This window comes from Stegostoma tigrinum, chromosome 28 (genome assembly GCF_030684315.1).
Source record: "Stegostoma tigrinum isolate sSteTig4 chromosome 28, sSteTig4.hap1, whole genome shotgun sequence".
NCBI classification, from domain to species: Eukaryota; Metazoa; Chordata; class Chondrichthyes; order Orectolobiformes; family Stegostomatidae; genus Stegostoma; species Stegostoma tigrinum.
The window spans coordinates 30099290-30118887 of NC_081381.1; the positions used below are offsets into that span (position 1 = coordinate 30099290).

The window sequence follows — 19598 nt, forward strand, 5'->3', positions numbered from 1 at the left end:
GCTGGGCCTGCTGTGTTCATCCAGCTTCACACTTTATTATCTTGGATTCTCCAGCATCTGCAGTTCCCATTATCTCAGATTAATTCTTGATATTTATGGAGCTTATTTTGAAGTGCTTTGGTAGTCTAAAAGTTGTACAATGGATATACCCTGATTGAGACTGAATTGTGTCAGAGCTTTACCAGTTTAAAGGCATATTCCAGCTCCAGGATATACACTCACCCTTGCATTTCTCAACATACACTCACTCCCACACACATCCCTATTTAGATACACTCTTAGTTCTGCCAATACAATAACTATCCCTGGCAAACTACCATATGCTTACTGCACTCTGGAAGGGTTCCTGTAGAATGAAAGTAAACTAATGCAAATCTTCATTAAAGGGGGCGTGAATGGAACAAGCAGCAAAAGGAAATGGTGGAGGTTGGTATGATGACAATGTTTAAAAGGCATCCATTGGAGTATTTGAATAGGAAGAGTCTGGAGTGATATGGGCCAATTGCTGGCAAATGATCAGTTTAGGATATCTGGTCAGCATGGACAAGTTGGATGAATGATCTGTTTCCGTGCTGTATGATTCTGTGACTGAGCCCAGGGTTCAGCTTCTAGCATATAACAGTGAGTCACATTGCAAGCCCAGATGATAATCTTAAAGTGATTACAAACGTAATTATTTTTAAAATTGGGATTATTTAGCAAGTGCTGTCCAATCGGTAATCACATCTAATGTTTGACACTAGCTTCTGAGTTTTGCAAGCATAGGCTGGCTGAGTACAGTGAGTATTCTGTCTCTTGTGAGCAACCAAAGGGACATATTTCTTTTTCCAGCTTTTAAATATTTTTTTCTCCAATATTGGATTATTTGGATTAAGAGGAACATCCAACTAATAAATGGTCAGATCTCCCAAAACTGATTGTGTTTTCTGAACAAGCACAAAGATGACAGATGAGGGAAGACCAGTTGGTATTGTTTCCATCAACTTCCAAAAAATTTTGTAAGACATTGTAAAAGAGTTTTGTCTACAAAGTTAACTCCTCTGGTTTTAAAGCTGATACATTGAGCTGGATTGAGAGCTGGCAGACAGGCCAGAAGCAGAAGATAGATTAAATAACTTTGAATCTGTTGGAGATCCATCATTAGGAATTCCTGCAGGGATCAATGTTAAGACTACTGCTCCTTACTATTTTTACTAGTAACTAGTAAATTACTAGTAAGTAGGTGACATAATCTCCAAATTGGCAAATGATGCTGATCTTTATGTGAATTCAGACTGTAGACAATTCTTAACGTCTTCAGGCAGTTCTTAACATTTTGGGAGATTCAGCTGGCAAGTAACATTTATTTTGGGAAGTGGCATATTTCAGATACATGCAGGGCGAATGCTGAGCACAGATATAGCCTTCGGGGAAAAGCATTTAAGAAAATCAAGGAAGAAAGAGACCTAAGCTTTCGAGTGCATTATCTTTAAAGATATATGAACAATGCCTCAAACTGATAGTTGCTTTGAGCAAGGTGTTGAAGTGCACTCATTGGAGAATTGATTATAAATGAAGGGATGTTATTTTGTCCTTGTATGTTACTTTGGCCAGTATGGTTTCGGAATCCCAAATCTAGTTTCAGGCAGTAGGTGATTTGATACTTTGGAAAGTGTGCAGAGGAGGGTCACGGGACAAATTCCCAGTATAAAACATCTTACTAATCAAGGTGGGATAGAACTCTACATTTTGAAAAACTCTATACTTTGGAGGTGTAGAATTATAGGTGTTCTGCTTCAGGCTTAGCAAATAATGAAGCAAATCGACTACCTTCCAGTGACAGCTTCCAACGAAATAGACTAGGGAGGAACAAGAGTCAGAATTTGTTGTATAAGGTCGACACAGAATTTTAAGCTGTAAAAGGTGAAATTGAGATTAACTGTCGGGAGGTGTTTCTTTTCCAGAGACTAATGAATCTCTAGAGCGAGCCGTCACATTAGGTAGCGGGTAGCAACTCACTGGATTCCTTCAAGTACGATCTTAACCTTTTTCTCACAAAAAAAAGGCAGACCCTGCAGGACGTCTGGGGTCAGAATGGTCTCCTGGACTAGCTTCAATCAGCTCTAAGATCCCGAGAGCAATTTCCCTGATTTTATTTCCCCAAATTGGCCTGGTCTTTCTCTGCTCTTTTTTTTGCCTCGCCACATGGTTTTGTGTGAGATATTATTGTGTACTGGAGGGTATTTAGCTGTGGTTCATTGCTCATAAACTTATATAGCTCTTCTATTATTTCATTCTTTGGTTTGGTTTCCATCCTGATTAATAATTTGTGAAATAATCATTTAAGATGTTGTAAATTTTTTTATGTAGTGAAGTCCTTGAAGATTCCTCTTTCACAACAGAAATAACTTCCTTAGCACTTCCTGTTTCATTTCCCTTCAGAATAAACTTTGCTGTTCCCTTCTGTACCTTCACAGTGGCAGTAATATATTGCCTGCATCCTGTACAGCAATTATACAACCTTTTGTATGTGTGTTCTGTCCTTCCATTAATGGAACCCAGTATTTTCTTCAAATTGGAGTCGAACTGTGTGCTAGTGGATTAATAAATATATTCGCTAAATAAATATGCACTAAATCTCTGAATTATGGTTCCAGTCAGCACACTGCTGTCCTAAAATCACTTCCTTGATCAACATTCTAAGTGCTCAAATGAGAAGTCCGCTTTTTAACACAAGGAGGTATAGTAAGAAAGAGGCAAAGATACAGAAGGCAATCACATTTTTAAACAAAAATCTCCACATTAATTGTGGGATGTTCACAGATTACCAAGCAAGACAATGGGTTTGATCATTTATATTTATCCGGACTTTCTTAATAGCGTTTTAGTCATGTTTATTTCATGTCAGTGGCCTTTTCACTAATTTGTGCAAATATAGTTTGACTTTAAAACAGAACCCAAATACATGCAAGATAATAAAATGTGAGGCTGGATGAACACAGCAGGCCAAGCAGCATCTCAGGAGCACAAAAGCTGACGTTTCGGGCCTAGACCCTTCATCAGAGAGGGGGATGGGGGGAGGGAACTGGAATAAATAGGGAGAGAGGGGGAGGCGGACCGAAGATGGAGAGTAAAGAAGATAGGTGGAGAGAGTGTAGGTGGGGAGGTAGGGAGGGGATAGGTCAGTCCAGGGAAGACGGACAGGTCAAGGAGGTGGGATGAGGTTAGTAGGTAGCGGGGGGTGCGGCTTGGGGTGGGAGGAAGGGATGGGTGAGAGGAAGAACCGGTTAGGGAGGCAGAGACCGGTTGGACTGGTTTTGGGATGCAGTGGGTGGGGGGGAAGAGCTGGGCTGGTTGTGTGGTGCAGTGGGGGGAGGGGACGAACTGGGCTGGTTGAGGGATGCAGTAGGGGAAGGGGAGATTTTGAAACTGGTGAAGTCCACATTGATACCATATGGCTGCAGGGTTCCCAGGCGGAATATGAGTTGCTGTTCCTGCAACCTTCGGGTGGCATCATTGTGGCAGTGCAGGAGGCCCATGATGGACATGTCATCAAGAGAATGGGAGGGGGAGTGGAAATGGTTTGCGACTGGGAGGTGCAGTTGTGTTTTGCGAACTGAGCGGAGGTGTTCTGCAAGGCGGTCCCCAAGCCTCCGCTTGGTTTCCCCAATGTAGAGGAAGCCGCACCGGGTACAGTGGATGCAGTATACCACATTGGTAGATGTGCAGGTGAACCTCTGCTTGATGTGGAATGTCATTCCACATCAAGCAGAGGTTCACCTGCACATCTACCAATGTGGTATACTGCATCCACTGTACCCGGTGCGGCTTCCTCTACATTGGGGAAACCAAGCGGAGGCTTGGGGACCGCTTTGCAGAACACCTCCGCTCAGTTCGCAAAACACAACTGCACCTCCCAGTCGCAAACCATTTCCACTCCCCCTCCCATTCTCTTGATGACATGTCCATCATGGGCCTCCTGCACTGCCACAATGATGCCACCCGAAGGTTGCAGGAACAGCAACTCATATTCCGCCTGGGAACCCTGCAGCCATATGGTATCAATGTGGACTTCACCAGTTTCAAAATCTCCCCTTCCCCTACTGCATCCCTCAACCAGCCCAGTTCGTCCCCTCCCCCCACTGCACCACACAACCAGCCCAGCTCTTCCCCCCCACCCACTGCATCCCAAAACCAGTCCAACCTGTCTCTGCCTCCCTAACCGGTTCTTCCTCTCACCCATCCCTTCCTCCCACCCCAAGCCGCACCCCCCGCTACCTACTAACCTCATCCCACCTCCTTGACCTGTCCGTCTTCCCTGGACTGACCTATCCCCTCCCTACCTCCCCACCTACACTCTCTCCACCTATCTTCTTTACTCTCCATCTTCGGTCCGCCTCCCCCTCTCTCCCTATTTATTCCAGTTCCCTCCCCCCATCCCCCTCTCTGATGAAGGGTCTAGGCCCGAAACGTCAGCTTTTGTGCTCCTGAGATGCTGCTTGGCCTGCTGTGTTCATCCAGCCTCACATTTTATTATCTTGGAATCTCCAGCATCTGCAGTCCCCATTATCCCAAATACATGCAATTCCTTTTCTAATTCATTTTGTGGATAAACATTGAAAAAAATAAATTCCCACATGTAGTAGTCACATTATCTTACTGTTTACTTCCACAAACAATATCAGAGCCTGGGCTTAGATCTCTCCATCAGGAGCATCATGCCATCTCAGTCTTCCATTTCTCACAGAATACCCACCAACAGGTCTAGAAATGGGTACAAGCCACATCTCAAGGAGTGATTCCTGCTTGCACAAGCTACACTGAATATTGGGCCTGAATTCTCTCTGAAATTAGAGCACCAAGCAAAGCAAAAATGCTGGTCATCTGCAGAAAGCTCTGCCAATGAATTTGTGTTGGATTTCAGGTCAATACCACACTGGTAGCAGCCCTCAGGTATGGGTGACTGGTAATAAGGAACAGCAATTGAGAAGAATGGACTGCTCAAGGGGGTTGAGAGTAGGATGTGAACAGATGTCTTCAGCACTACAGTAGAAGTGGGAGCACTTTGAGGCCTGTTCAATGCTGGTCTCCCACTGTCCTTTGTCCTTTAGTTAGTGTAACATAGGAACCACGCAGCTAGCTGCAATTGGGCCACAACAACTTTATAAAAGGAGACTACAACTGGCAGTAGACCCTTTATTTAAATGGTCCAAAGATCAAAAGCCAATTTCAGTCATTGGTTCTTGACACCTTTTTTTCTACCATTGTCAATATAACATGCAGTGTGTTCTATCATGGGGTCTGTGTGTGTGTGTGTGTGTGTGTGTGTGTGTGTGTGTGTCTGTGTGTGTGTGTTTGTGTGTGTGTGTGTGTCTGTCTGTCTGTGTGTGTGTGTGTGTGTATGCACAAGAGAGAGAGTGTGTGTGTCTGTCTGTGTGTGTGTGTGCATGTGTGTGTCTGTCTGTCTGTGTGTGTGTGTATACGAGAGAGTGTGTGTGTGTGTGTGTACGAGAGAGAGTGTGTGCGTGTGTGTCTGTCTGTCTGTGTGTGTGTCTGTCTGTCTGTCTGTGTGTGTGTGTATGTGTGTGTGTCTGTCTGTGTGTGTGTCTGTGTGTGAGTTTGTGTGTGTGTGTTTGTCTGTCTGTGTATGTGTGTGTGTATGTGTGTGTGTGTCTGTCTGTGTATGTGTGTGTGTGTGTGTGTATGTGTGTGTGTGTCTGTCTGTGTGTGTCTGTCTGTGTGTGAGTTTGTCTGTGTGTGTTTGTCTGTCTGTGTATGTGTGTGTGTATGTGTGTGTGTGTCTGTCTGTGTGTGTGTGTGTATGTGTGTGTGTGTCTGTCTGTGTATGCATCGTGCCCAACTTATTGGGCTGTCTGGACTTGGTCTACATGCCAAACAGGTGCCATATCAATAAATGAATCTCTGAGACTCTCCAGGCAAGTAAACCTCTAACAGTTGCGTTTAACATACAGTAAAACCTTCAGATCTCCCTTTCCACACTGTCCCCTCACTCATACATATTTCCACAGCTGTTACATTACACTAAATTTGAGAGTTGTTGCACTCTCCATACTAAGGCCATTTTGACCTATGTAACTACCTGCTTAATTGTTTGGGCACCTGCACCAACCAATAAACGGCAAATGGACTGAAAGATTCACTCCTCTGATTCCAGGATGCGGGAGGACGGTGTCTTGTGGGGAAAGGCAAGGGCAGCTGGAACCTTGATCCATTGGAGTTTAGAAGAATACAAAACAACCTAGGTGAAACATGTAAGATTCTGAGGGAATTGGACAGAATAGATGCTGAGAGGACATTCCTCCTCATGGCATGGACTAGAACTTGGGACATAGTCTAATAATAAGAAGCATTCCATTTAAGACAGAGATGCAAAAAATGTTAGCTCTCTCTGAGGGTCTTTTTCTTCCCCTGAGAAGGGTACAGGTGGGGTAGGGGATCATTAAATATTTGTAAGGCAGAAGTAGGTAGATTCTTAGCCAACAAAGGAGTCCAGGACTTATCAGGGCTAAACAGGAGGAAGTATGACGGTGGAAGCCACAATAAGATTGCTTATCTGGTGATACAGTAATCAATGATGTGGAGGAACTGGTGTTGGACTGGGGTGGACAAGGTCGGAAATCACTTGACACCAGGTTACAGTCCAACAGGTTTATTTGAAAACACAAGCTTTCGTAGATGAACCTGGTGGAATAGAACGAGGGACCAATTGACCTGCTCTTTTTCTGATTGTGATTGGGAGGTTATTGAAGGTGTAAGGAAGTGAGGGCGTTGGGCTTTGGGAGACCTTAGCTTTCATTTCTGCGGATGATGAGGTGCTTTAACTTTGGATTTGTTCAAAGCTTTTAAGTTGTGTCTCTCTTTTGCAGGCAGGCACCGTGCCAGGTTCGCGGTGACGCTGTATCTCGAGTTCAACGTAAAACAAATGTAGAGAGGGTGCACTGCAGAGCTCTCTCCCTCTGCTCCAGCTCTAACTCTTGGTCCGAGTGCACAGGGCGGAAACAGCTCCACTCGCCGGCACAGCGGCACGGGAAGCCGTCTCCACTTTGAAATGTGCCCCGGGAGGTTTGCACGGTCCCTCGGAGACTCCAGCGCCGCTGTGTCGCTGGTTGGAATATGAGCAGAGAGAGACAGAGTCCGGAGCTGCAAGCCGCCATGCTCACACTCCGGGGCACCAGTGTGCAGTCCCTCCTGCTGGCCGGTTGGATCTTCCTATGCACAGGTGAGCCAGGGCGCAGCTGGGGGAAGGTTGCTGGTTCAAATCTAGTCATTTAAGGAAGAAGTTCTACTTTAGAAGCTGAAGACAAATCTCAGTAATATCTCAAGTTTCTCAATTTATAAAAGTGCAGTGTGTGTATTGGTGGGTTTGGGCAGCTAGAATGGGATTGATGTCATTTATGGTCAGCTCCTCAGACGGGGGCGGGGAGGTGGGGAGTTATTCCCCCTCCAAGGCTGGCTTAGAGAGCCCTTAGAATGAGAGTGAACCCCAGCCTTCATCCTGGTCCAGGGTGGGGGCGGAATGAGGAAAGTGATCTACACTTGAAATTTCGTTCTCCTGACCCAGAATAGGCGGATTGTGAAAGATAACTTGATTATTTTGTGAAGCGTGGATGGTTCAGAGTTTCACAACACCTGGCGAGGATTTTCTCTCTCTTTCTCCCCCGGGCTCTGATTCCGTTCAGATACACCGCCCGGTTGGTAGCCAGCAGAGGGGGAGATTGATGACTTTCTCGGTTAAAGGAGCCGGACTCTCCCCGCACTCGCTGCTGCAAAGTTCAGAGAACAAAATTTCAGCTGTTTCTCCCTTTTCCCCGCTGGAAGGGGCCGTGGGGAAGGAGGGTTTTGGGAAAGGGAAGGGAGATGAGGATGGAAGGGTTAGGGGGAAATGTGGAGGGGAGGGTGACTTGGGAAGGGGAGATGGGGAGGAGGGTGGTGGGATGAGAGGGCAGGGGAGGGGAGGAGGGGGAGAGATGTTGAAGGGAAGGAGGGAGTCATGCAGAGAGGGATATGGGGAAGGGAGTTGTTTGATATCGCAATCTTCCCCCACCGCCCCCCCCCCCTCCCGGGCTGCCTGATTTGCTGTCTCTCACTCTGTGCTTTCCTCTCCCTGGGTCAGAGGAGACTTTGGTGCCACTTCAGAGAAGTGGGTGGCATCCAGCAGGCACTGCAAGGAACAGCATGTGTGCCAGACGTTGACCTGGCCCATGTTGAGTATGCACTTGGGGCGAAATAAACCTTTTCACATTCAAAGGCAGCACTTTTAAATTGGGTGAACCTTGATGGACATCAGAGACCCGCTAAACTGCTTGGTGTCAGATTATCTCGAACCATGTAGCACCTCGATCCACTTAACCTGATGTTTTTCTGACCCATATCATTTCGCTGACCCCCACCACCGGCTGGTTTGCAGGATCTGCACGGTAGAAATGTAGTCCATCCTTTTTCTGCCACCAGTCGGTTTTACCGGGAAGGGGACAGTTCCCTCCCGAGATGGAGCATGATTCTGTGTCGCAGACACCGGAATTTTTTGAATTTCCTGCCAAACTGATTCCTTGTGGACAGGGCTGAGATGCTGGCAAATGGGACTAGATTAATTTAGGATATCTGTCAGCATGGACGAGTTGGACCGAGGGGTCTGTTTCCATGCTGTACATCTCTTTGACTCCATTGATAACCTGGTCAAAATGCTAAATCACACTTCGTGGTTGCCAGCAGAATTTCAAAAACTCGGGACCCTTTAACTACAGTCCAGCAACTAGCTCAGACCTGCTAGATAAGGATTTTTCTCAAGTCGCACAGTCTCTTGACTTTACACTGGGTACTAGCTGCGTAGCCACTTCTGAAAAACAAAGCCCATATATTGGAATGTACACACACTCCCTGGTGATCACTCCACTCCAACCCCATGAGCAAAACAACAAAGGCTCATGAATCCAATGGGAAGTTGTTACTGATAACATACTTTGGTGTGTTTTTAGCTGGTGCCCTTATAAGCAATAAGTGCCCATTTCCTGTTTGTAGACCAAGCCAGCAATAAACTTGGATTGGAAATGTATTGCAGAAAGCAATAAACCCTCATCAAAGAGCACTGGGCATTTCCTGTGCATCTACACAGTCTTCACAACTGGCCTATAGGCTGCTGTCATATCTGAAATGGTTCTGTCAAGGGGAGAAATTCTCTTAATGACATTATTCAGGCCAAGCATCCCAAAAGTGAAATTCATTAAAGCTGCCATGAGCAGTTTGTTACACATCTCCAGAAGGCAAGGTAATTTGTACAGTGAAGAAATGGAAGAGGTATGTGAGAACAGGGAAGTTTTATTTCAACTGAATACTTTCATCTACCCCTGACTTCAAGTTTTGCATTGGTAAATGTAGTGTATATCTGCTTCTTGTTCTACTGTATTACTGGAAACCTAAAGACAAAGTGTTTATCTCACTTTGACAGGAGTTAACGCTCTAGACAGTTGAGAGTCAGGTCTCAAGAGAAAAAAAAGTAGATTTCAGGTTTGTGGCCATTCAAAATTCACAGACCTGAAATATCAACTCTGTTTTTCTCCCTGAAGTTACTATCTGATAGGCTGCGTGCATTTTTGGATTATATTTGAGATTTCCAGCATCTGCAGTATTTTGATTGTTAAATAAACATTGCTGTTATTGTACCTGCTGTAGAATAGTGAGTATAGAATTTTCAAGTTCAACATGATGTCAAATACATAGGTAAGGGAATTGTAAATGACCATCAAAGGGCTCAATTTGAAGAAACCAACTAACACACCAATTTTGGAGAGGTCATGAAACAGCACTTCAGCAGAGGTCAAGTGGAACTCCTTTTAAAGATATAATGCTGAGCATGAAAGTTAGTTACATTCCTGGTTATCAACAAGCTAAACAATGTGACTTTGAATAGATTAATAAACAAATTCCAGAACAAGCACAATAAATAATCTTGAAAGGAAAATAAACTGGAATTACTATTTAGGCAAAATCCAAAAGATAGTGCCAGAGAAGCCAAAGGTACAAAGGGAAAGCTAGATAAAATTTATGGTACATTAGTGAAATTAAACATTTTTCATTTACTAATTTTCTATATAAATTAAATATCTGTAAGAGGACAGGGAAGTGCTTTGAAATGTTTTGCTGTGGTAGAGATGTTATTTTTACATGAGTTGTTGTTGATAACTTCAAAATCTGTAAATAGGTTTGAAACTGAACATGAACACAAGTCATAAATATTTGACTCCTTCCTTTAAACTATTCAGATAGGACAATATGTGCTTCCAAAATAGGAACAGTCTAAGCAAAATCTATCACTTCAAATAAATAAAATTGTACTTTTTAGACAGGCTAAAAGAGCACAAAGTATATCTGTCCTCGAAGATAGATGGTTGTTTATCTCAGAGGGGTGTGCAAGACCAGAAAGGGGATTTATCTAACACAAACAGCCAATACGAGGGAGACACTAGGTAGTAATGAGGCAGCAGAAAATTGAAAGGAGGGTAACCTAATGTCTGTATTTGAAAACAGAGGTACAACTATAGATCTACTTAATTCAAAATAAAATAATAACAGATTGATATCAGAATGGAATTTGACATTGATCATTACAATAATTTAGTAAACAAACATTCAGAAGGACGTGATGCTGCCTGACATACAGCCTCAATTTTGTCAATGATGGGACAACTTAAGTCAACTGTGGAAAGCCCTATATTGTCTAATAAAAGATACTGGATGTAATTGTGCAAAGATGCCGCTAATCAAACTTGATATGCTGGTGATCCAGAATAAACACTGGGATTAGATAAATCATTGACCAAAGAGTCAGAAAAATGAGTGCTTGTGGAAGGATTTATGCTAGTTTGGACAGAGACTGGTGTTGAGATTATTGCTATTTTTAATTTACATAAATGACCTGAATTCAGAAACTGAATGTAAAATGACCGATCCTCAATTTGAACCAAGGTAAGAGATGCAGTGAATTTGGAGAAGACTGCCCTGAAATTACAGAATGAGTTGGATAAAATACATCATCAATTGGAAAAATTACAGATGCAATTCAAGGGAAGTGAATAAAATTTAATTCATTCACATGTAAAAATATTGAACTACAAAGAAAAACTAAGTAGCAGATTTAGTCCTTGATAGTATTTTAGTAATTATCAATGGAGCTGAAAATGATGTAGGATTCTTAGTAGACTCGACACTCACAGGGGGTAATAAAATGTGAGGCTGGATGAACACAGCAGGCCAAGCAGCATCTCAGGAGCACAAAAGCTGACGTTTCGGGCCTGGACCCTTCATCAGAGAGGGGGATGGGGGGAGGGAACTGGAATAAATAGGGAGAGAGGGGGAGGCGGACCGAAGATGGAGAGTTATCTTGGAATCTCCAGCATCTGCAGTTCCCATTATCTCTGATACTATTTTAAACTCACAGGGGGTATTTTGACTTTGTATGATGGTATAAAGTGGATGAGTTTGAATTAATGACCTATTATAAGCCTCCAACATTTCACTTTTCCCAGTTAAGTCAGGAGAAGACAAAAATTAGAAAGGGTGTGAAGTGGTTCAGCTTCTGCAGTTCCCATTACCACCAATTCAACATTGTTCATTTTACATAATCACCCAAATTGCTTGGAGTGTTAAAGAGCTGGAAGGAGTCAACAACAGTGGGTATGCCTTTCCTGTAAACTCTTTAAGATCAACCCAACAAAGATTTCACCTGATAAAATGTAAATTTTGGAATAAAGACAAATTCTTCTTTAGGCAAAGATTGTTTAACATGTGGAGTTGACTTTGAGAAAAGTTAGTAGGGAAAACAAACTTGCAAATCTTTATTTTTCAGAAACAACAGAATGCTGCTATAAAGAGAGTTTAGGATTTTAATTTGACTGAATGTTTTAAGCTGGGCTGAATAATTTTATAACTTTGGACCAAAATGTATAGGAAATACATTTTTAAACATTACAGCATTTAAAAATTAGAGCATGTCCACATATTAGCAATGTCACACAGATAGAGTGTTGAACTGAAGCACATTACTAAGATGTGGTAGGAAGAACTTCATTCTGTACTACAATGGGAGGGTCTGAAAGGGAAATCTAAAGGATAGGATATGAATATTGACACACGTAAAAGATTAGCTGGCCAACAGCAAGTGAGATTAACTGTAAAACGGGTGTTTTTCAGGTTGGCAAAATGTAATAAGTGGTGTGTCACAGGGATTGGTACTGGTAGTTCAACTCCTGGTAATTTATATAAATAAAAGGACAGGAGATATGATTCAAAAATTTTGCTGAGGACACGAAGATAGGAGACAGGACTTGACGAAAATTTATTGATTGGTTGAGTGAGTGGACAAAGATGTGGCAAATGGAGTATTATGCGGGAATGTCTGGAATCATCCGTTTGACAGGGAGAATGAAAAAGAACCATATTATCTAAAATGAAGGAACTCTGAGATGCAGTGGTAATAGGAACTGCAGATCCTGGAGAATCTGAGATAGCAGGGTGTAGAGCTGGATGAACACAGCAGGGCAAGCAGCATCAGAGGAGCAGGAAGGTTGACGTTTCGGGTCGAGACCCTTCTTCAGAAATGGGGGAGGGGAAGGGGGTTCTGAAATTAATAGGGAGAGGGGGGGAGGCAGATAGAAGATGGATAAAGGGGAAGATAGGTGGAGAGGAGACAGACAGTTCAAAGAGGTAGGGGAATTAGGGAGGTGACAGGTCAGTCCAGGGAGGACAAGCAGGTCAAGGGGGCGGGATGAGGCTAGTAGGTAGGAGATGGCGGTGGGGCTTGAGATGGGAGGAGGGGATAGGTGGGAGGAAGCAAATGTTAGGGAAGTAGTGTCAAGCTGGTCTGGTTTTCGGTTCCCCACCTACACTCACCTTTACTGGCTCCATCCCCACCGCTTTGACCTGTCTGTCTCCTTTCAGCTTTCCTGCTCCTCTGATGCTGCTTGGCCTGCTGCGTTCATCCAGCTCAACACCTTGTTATCTGAGTTGCAGTGTTTCTGGAAGCCCTTATACATAAATTACGAAAGGTTAGAATGCAGGTCCAGAAATAATTAGCAAAGCTAATAGAAAGTTAATATTTATCGTGAAGGAAACTAAATTATAAATGTGGAGAAGTTAAGTTTCAATTGTGCAGGGCATTGTTGAGACTATATCTGGTGTACAGTGCATTGTACAGGCCAGCTTATTTATTGCAGGAATTAAACTGCATTTCAGAGAAGGTTTGCGAGACTAATACCTGGAAGGGAGAGCTGCCTTTGGGGGAAAGGTTAGACAGGCTAGGCTTATAACTACTGGAACTTAGAAGTCTAAGAAGCAAATTGATTGAAATACATAAAATCGTGAAGGGTTTTGGCAGAGTAAATGTGGACATGATGTTTCTGCTCATGGAAGATTTTAAAATTAGGGATCACTCTTTAAAACTTAGGGTTACATAGAACATAGAAAAGTACAGCACAGTACAGGCCCTTCGGCCCACGATGTTGTGCCTTGGAATAATCCTAACACAAAAGTAAAATAACCTAACCTACGTTCCCCTCAATTCACTGCTGTCCGTGTGCATGTCCAGCAGTCGCTTAAATGTCACTAATGACTCCGCTTCCACGGCTACCACTGGCAAACTATTCCATGCACTCACAACTCTCTGGGTGAAGAGCCTCCCTCTGACGTCTCCTCTATACCTTCCTCCTAACACCTTAAAACTATGACCCCTCATGGCAGTCAATCCTGCCCTGAGGAAAAGTCTCTGGCTATTGACTCTATCCATGCCTCTCATTACCTTGTACACCTCGATCAGGTCACCTCTCTTCCTCCTTCTCTCCAGAGAGAAAAGTCCGAGCTCAGTCAACCTCTTCTCATAAGACAAGCCCTCCAGTCCAGGCAGCATCCTGGTAAACCTCCTTTGCACCGTCTCCAAAGCCTCCACATCTTTCCTATAATAGGGCGACTAGAACTGGGCACAATATTCCAAGTGTGGTCTCACCAGGGTTTTGTAGAGCTGCAGCATAACCTCGCGGCTCTTAAACTCGATCCCCCCATTAATGAAAGCCAAAACACCATATGCTTTCTGAACAACCTTATCCACCTGGGTGGCAACTTAGAGGGAGCTATGCACTTGAACACCAAGATCCCGCTGTTCCTCCACACTGCTGAGAATCCTGCCTTTAATCCTATATTCAGCATTTAAGTTCGACCTTCCAAAACGCATCACTTCACATTTATCCAGGTTGAACTCTACCTGCCATTTCTCAGCCCAGCTCTGCATTCTGTCGATGTCTTGCTGAAGCCTGCAATAGCCCTCGATACTATCAACGGCACCTCCAACCTTGTGTCATCAGCAAACATACTAACCCACCCCTCAACCTCCTCATCCAAGTCATTTATAAAAACTACAAAGAGCAGAGGCCCAAGAACAGAGCCCTGTGGGACACCACTCAGCACTGACCTCCAGGCAGAAAACTTACCATCTACAACCACTCTCTGCCTCCTGTCAGCCAACCAATTCTGAATCCAGACAGCCAAATCACCCTGTATCCCATACCTCCTGACTTTATGAATGAGCCTGCCGTGGGGAACCTTATCAAATGCCTTGCTGAAGTCCATGTACACCACATCCACTGCTTGACCCTCGTCAACCTGTTTCGTGACTTCCTCAAAAAACTCAATAAGATTTGTAAGGCATGACCTGCCCCTCACAAAGCCATGCTGACTCCCTTTAATCACGCTATGCTTTTCCAAATAGTCATAAATCCTATCCCTCAGAATTGTTTCATTTCAAACAGAGTTTGGGCATTTTTTTTGCAACTCACTTCCTGAAAAAGGTAGTGAAGCAGAGTCCTTGAATATTTTTCAGGCAGAGGTGGAGAGAGTCTTGTTGAACAAGGGGTGAAATGTTATTGGGAATTGGCAAGAGTAGGGTTTTCATGTTACAATCAGATCAGCATGATGTTATTGAATAGACGAGAAGGCTCAAGGAGCTGAATAGCCTACTGGTCCTGATTCGTGTGTTCATCACCTTTACTCTAGAATTAATCTTTGCTGTACCTGAGCTGTGAGTGTGTAATGCAGTCCGTTCTGATATAACGCGTGTTCCTTCACCGCGAATTGGTTTCAACGCGATTGAAGAATTATGGAACGCTACTTGTAGTACGCAAACTTTCCCTACCTGTATTGGTTTAATGCGATTCCGCCCCCATCATTTTAAATGTCGCGGTTACGGCATGATTTTCCAATAACGGAGGTCGCATAAGAACAGAACTATCGTATTATTATCAGAATCAACTTGTGGGCAGTGTAGATGAGTTCTACTCTGCCTCTGACCGGTGCTGTACGCGCTTAACGTTCATGCTGAATATCTGAAATACAAAGTTCTGCATATCCTACACAAATAATTAAACAAAAATTCAACAAATTAAATAAAACAACCTTCATGAGAAAGGAAGTAAAAAATCATAACCTCTCGTGGAGTGCATTCCTAATCCAGCACATTAAGTGTATGAACATGCTTAGGCTTTATAAACAAATAATTAATAACAACGGCAGTCTCTGAGCTGCGATTATGTCACTGACTGCGTGTAGTTGTCACTGTTAACTAGGATTCTTGTGATAATGTCCCTGCCTCTGGGACAAGAGTTCTGCCCCCAAGTCCCACCTGCCGCAGAGATGTGTTTATAACATGTCTTAATGGATTGATTTTTTTAAAAAAGATACTGATTGTGTAAATTGTCTTTTTTTCTTATTTTAGGCAAGTATTGCAAAGGCAATTATTTTACACATTAACTTTTATTGAAAGCGACTTTAACCCATTGATTAAAAACCGAAAGAACTACGGATGCTGTCAATCAGGAAGAAAAGCAGAAGTTGCTGGAAAAGCTCAGCAGGTCTGGCAGCATCAGTGAAGCAAAATCAGAGTTAACATTTCGGGGCCGGTGCCCCTGCTCAGAACTGGGGTTTTTCACCAATTTCTGTTTTTGTAACCTATTGATTTGTAGCGTGACAAGGGCACAAGACAAAAGGCAGTGCTAAGTGGCTTGCGTGTACTGGGAGTGCCTGGCTTTGATCTGCTGTGTATGTAGTAAGATTGTCTCCAGTTGAATGAATCATATTATTGTGCTTCAAGCACAATAGAGTCACTTCTTATGCATTTACACACTGCTTGGGGCCAAACATAAATCTTTTGTGTATCTGTTAGTCAGCCTTACCAGTAGCTTGTGTTACTATCGATTCTGGTTTCTGTGTCCTTGCTTGGAATGCTAACTACTACATTTACTTATTGTTCCAGATTTAACTTTTATTTCATTAATTTGCAGCTGTGAGTTTTGTATTTCTTTTAAAGGGCACTCTGGAAACTTTGATTCTGACTGTGAAGTTCAGCCATATAAGGCCTCCCTAGTACACTGTCAGTTACAAATGTCAGACTAAAATTGGGGAGAACGAACCAAACTACAGCCAGTGACTGTAGCAGTGCAGTATGACAGTTAACAGGACTGATGGAGAGGGTACCACGGTACCCCACAGAAGAATGAGATATAATCTAAGCCTGCAAAGTACCAAAATCCACCTTATCATATTCTCCCTTCAGCTTCTAAACAATCAACAGTGAAATGAGTGGCTGGGTAATCATTTATTACCAATGATGGATTTGAGTTTAATTTGTCTAGGGCATCAAGAGTCCTCCAGAACAGAGAATGCCAGAAATGCTCAGCAGGTCTTGGCAGCATCTGCAGAGAGAGTAAGAGAGTTAACACTTCAGGTCTGTGAACTTTCACCGAAGCTGTCAAGTGCTAACTTATTCCATTTCCTTGGCCTATTATTCTCTGCTTTGAAGAGTAAATCATTTTAATGAAAAAAAAGATTGTGCAGTATTCCTTTCCATTTCATACTTGGTAGGAATTAATAGCAATTATGTGATAATTAACAGAAAGCTATCACATACAAAATCTCAACTAAAGCCATAAAAACATAAGAAAAACTCAAAGGTAAAGCCAGTGAGCTATCGGTCACTATTTTGAAATAACTGAATATTTAGACTTTGAACGTATTCAGGTTATTTATTTACTGCAATTCAGTATGAAAACAGTTAAACGCACATAGGAGAATTAAACTTAATAGCCAGGATGAACAGAATTGTGGTTCTCACAGACCATAATAGTTTGAGATAAGCACGTTCATTCATACAGAGAGGATGCTGGATGAGTAAATGATTGTCTCCTACTGAGCACAACACAGGGTTGATTGCATTTGAGCAGACTATTTAAATGGGTTGGATGATTAGAGAGAGAAGATGGACAGCATATCCTGTCAATATCCAATTCAATGGAGACAATCAACAATCAGCTTCTTGGCTTCCAGTCAATTTAAAATAAAGGAATTTGACTCCTGTTTGAAGTTGGAAGCAGCCAGAAACGCTTTTGTTGTCTAATCAACCCATAAGAAATGCATCAATATCCATTTGGCATGGAAGGTCATCAAAATTGCCTCTCCTATCCTCGAACTGGATTCACTATTGACCGCTATAGTGTCAGTTTAATATATTCTGACTTGGAACGTAAAGATTCTCAGGATCATTCTCACATCTTGACATGTCAGTGCAGAAGTCATTTGTAACATTTCTAAATAGAATTTAATACTGTCCCAATGCTAATATTGATCCACAATAAAATCCCCAAGAAAATGCTGAAAGCATCCAGCAGTTTGGACAATATCAGTGAGAAGAACAAGTTAATGTTTCAGCTCAGTTAATGGCTGTGCCTTTATTCTAATTTAATCTATTCTTTTTCCCTCCTTATTCAGGGGCTGAATATTCTGTAGACGATGCAGAAGGAGATCTACTCTTCTTGATGGACAGTTCTGGAAGTATCTTGCCGTATGAGTTCACTGAATTGAAAGAGTTTGTTGTTGATTTACTGAAGCCATTCACCATAGGACCCAATGATGTGCAAGTCAGTTTTGTGCACATTAGTGATGACCCAGTGGTGGAGTTTCCTTTTAACAAATACATGTCGGACACTGCTCTCCAGTGGGCTCTTCTGAACATGAAGCAGAAACTGGGTGATACCAATACTGGCAAAGCAATGACCCATGTCAAAGACACCATGTTCACACAGAAAGCTGGTACCAGACCAGATGTTCCGAAAGTCCTGGTATGGCTAACAGATGGGGCATCATCAGATGATATATCTGAGCCCATCCAGCTCCTCAAGGACCTTGGAGTTACAATTTTCATTGTTAGCACGGGCAGGGGCAATTACGTTGAACTGAAGGCAGCAGCTAGTGAACCATCAGAAAGACACCTGTATTATGTGGATCCGGATGATATGTATGTTATTACTGAGGACCTGCGTAATGAAATTCTAGGTACATTACTGCTTTGGTCACTACTTCTGTTCAATCACTTGCATCTATGGTATGTTCTCTCCAATCCCTATATCTTCGTTGTCACTGAAGGGTCCAGAATCTCCTCGGTCCCCTATGTGCGCAGTTCAGTGACTGTCATGAGAGATTAAACAGCTCCTAGGACTGTCCATGTGCAGTTCTGTAATAAACAGCAAGCAAAATCCCAGGCATTCAGTGCTAGATGCTGTATGTTGGTTGGAGATGACCTGCTTGTCTTGAGGTTCGTATTGAAAGTTAGAAATACTTTGCATCAGGTATAAGACAAGACTTTTTGATTTCTTCAGCAGTCTATTGATGCGGTTGCAGGCAGCTTTTGTAAAAGTCTGTAAATGGAACAGCTGCTGTAACTGGGCATGAAGATTATCGATGCTTCAGTAAATACAGAATCTGTTGGCAGACAATCTCTTATTAATGAGGAGCTTTTATTTGCTTAGAAACATTAATTGAAGAAGTGTATTTACTGATGAATCATGCAGGCATTTAGTTCTTCATTTATCAGGTGTTTGGAGCCCACGGTAAAAGGGCACATGTCGATCACTTCAGGATAACACTGCCCACTAAAGTATTCAAGGAGACAAATGTGTTTAAGACAGCTTTATAGAGAAATATTTCTGTGAAAAGTTGCAGGAATATTCTAATGAAACAGTTTCTCCACCATCTGAATTAGGATGATATTTCTGTAAGCTGCGCTATTTTAGATAATATAAGTTGAATACCGTTATAGTATAATTTGATAACATTTAAATTAGTTGAAACTGTATCTCCCCAGCACAGGATGTTGTTATCAGATCTTTGAGTTACAGCTACTAGGAAGGCTTCTTTAGAGAGAGAAGAAATAGGTTAACTGGAAGGGATGAGGATGGGAGCAGATTAGCTTGAGGAGCAAAGAGTAAAAATGTGGATAAGAACTCTAGTTATGACTAACCCTGGTATTGCCGGTGTTCCAAATAATATTCAAAAATCATAGGAATATTTTTAAAGCGTAAACAAGAGCTGAGCAAATACCAAGCACAGAACTTGCTGTGTGGAACCAGGTACCTCGAAGACTGATTTCACCCTGGTATCTTTGATGAGTTGTATGGAGAATGATTGATTGAAATACATTTAAATTAATGAGCTTTCCTGCTCCTCGGCTGCTTGGTCTGCTGTGTTCATCCAGCTCTACACCTTGTTGTCTTAAATTAATAGTTCTT

The 19598-nt window shown here is 42.7% G+C and overlaps 1 protein-coding gene across 1 annotated transcript in view; it reads left to right on the forward strand.

Moving 5' to 3' along the window:
* The first annotated feature begins 6817 nt into the window (after positions 1-6817).
* The window catches only part of vwa1 (von Willebrand factor A domain containing 1), a 48811-nt gene continuing 36030 nt past the window's right edge, over positions 6818-19598 (forward strand). The window contains exons 1-2 of the mRNA XM_048561488.2: positions 6818-7219; positions 17803-18366. Of these exons, the coding sequence (XP_048417445.1) occupies positions 7114-7219; positions 17803-18366 (670 nt within the window). The 5' untranslated portion in view covers positions 6818-7113. The remainder of the gene's footprint in view (positions 7220-17802; positions 18367-19598) is intronic.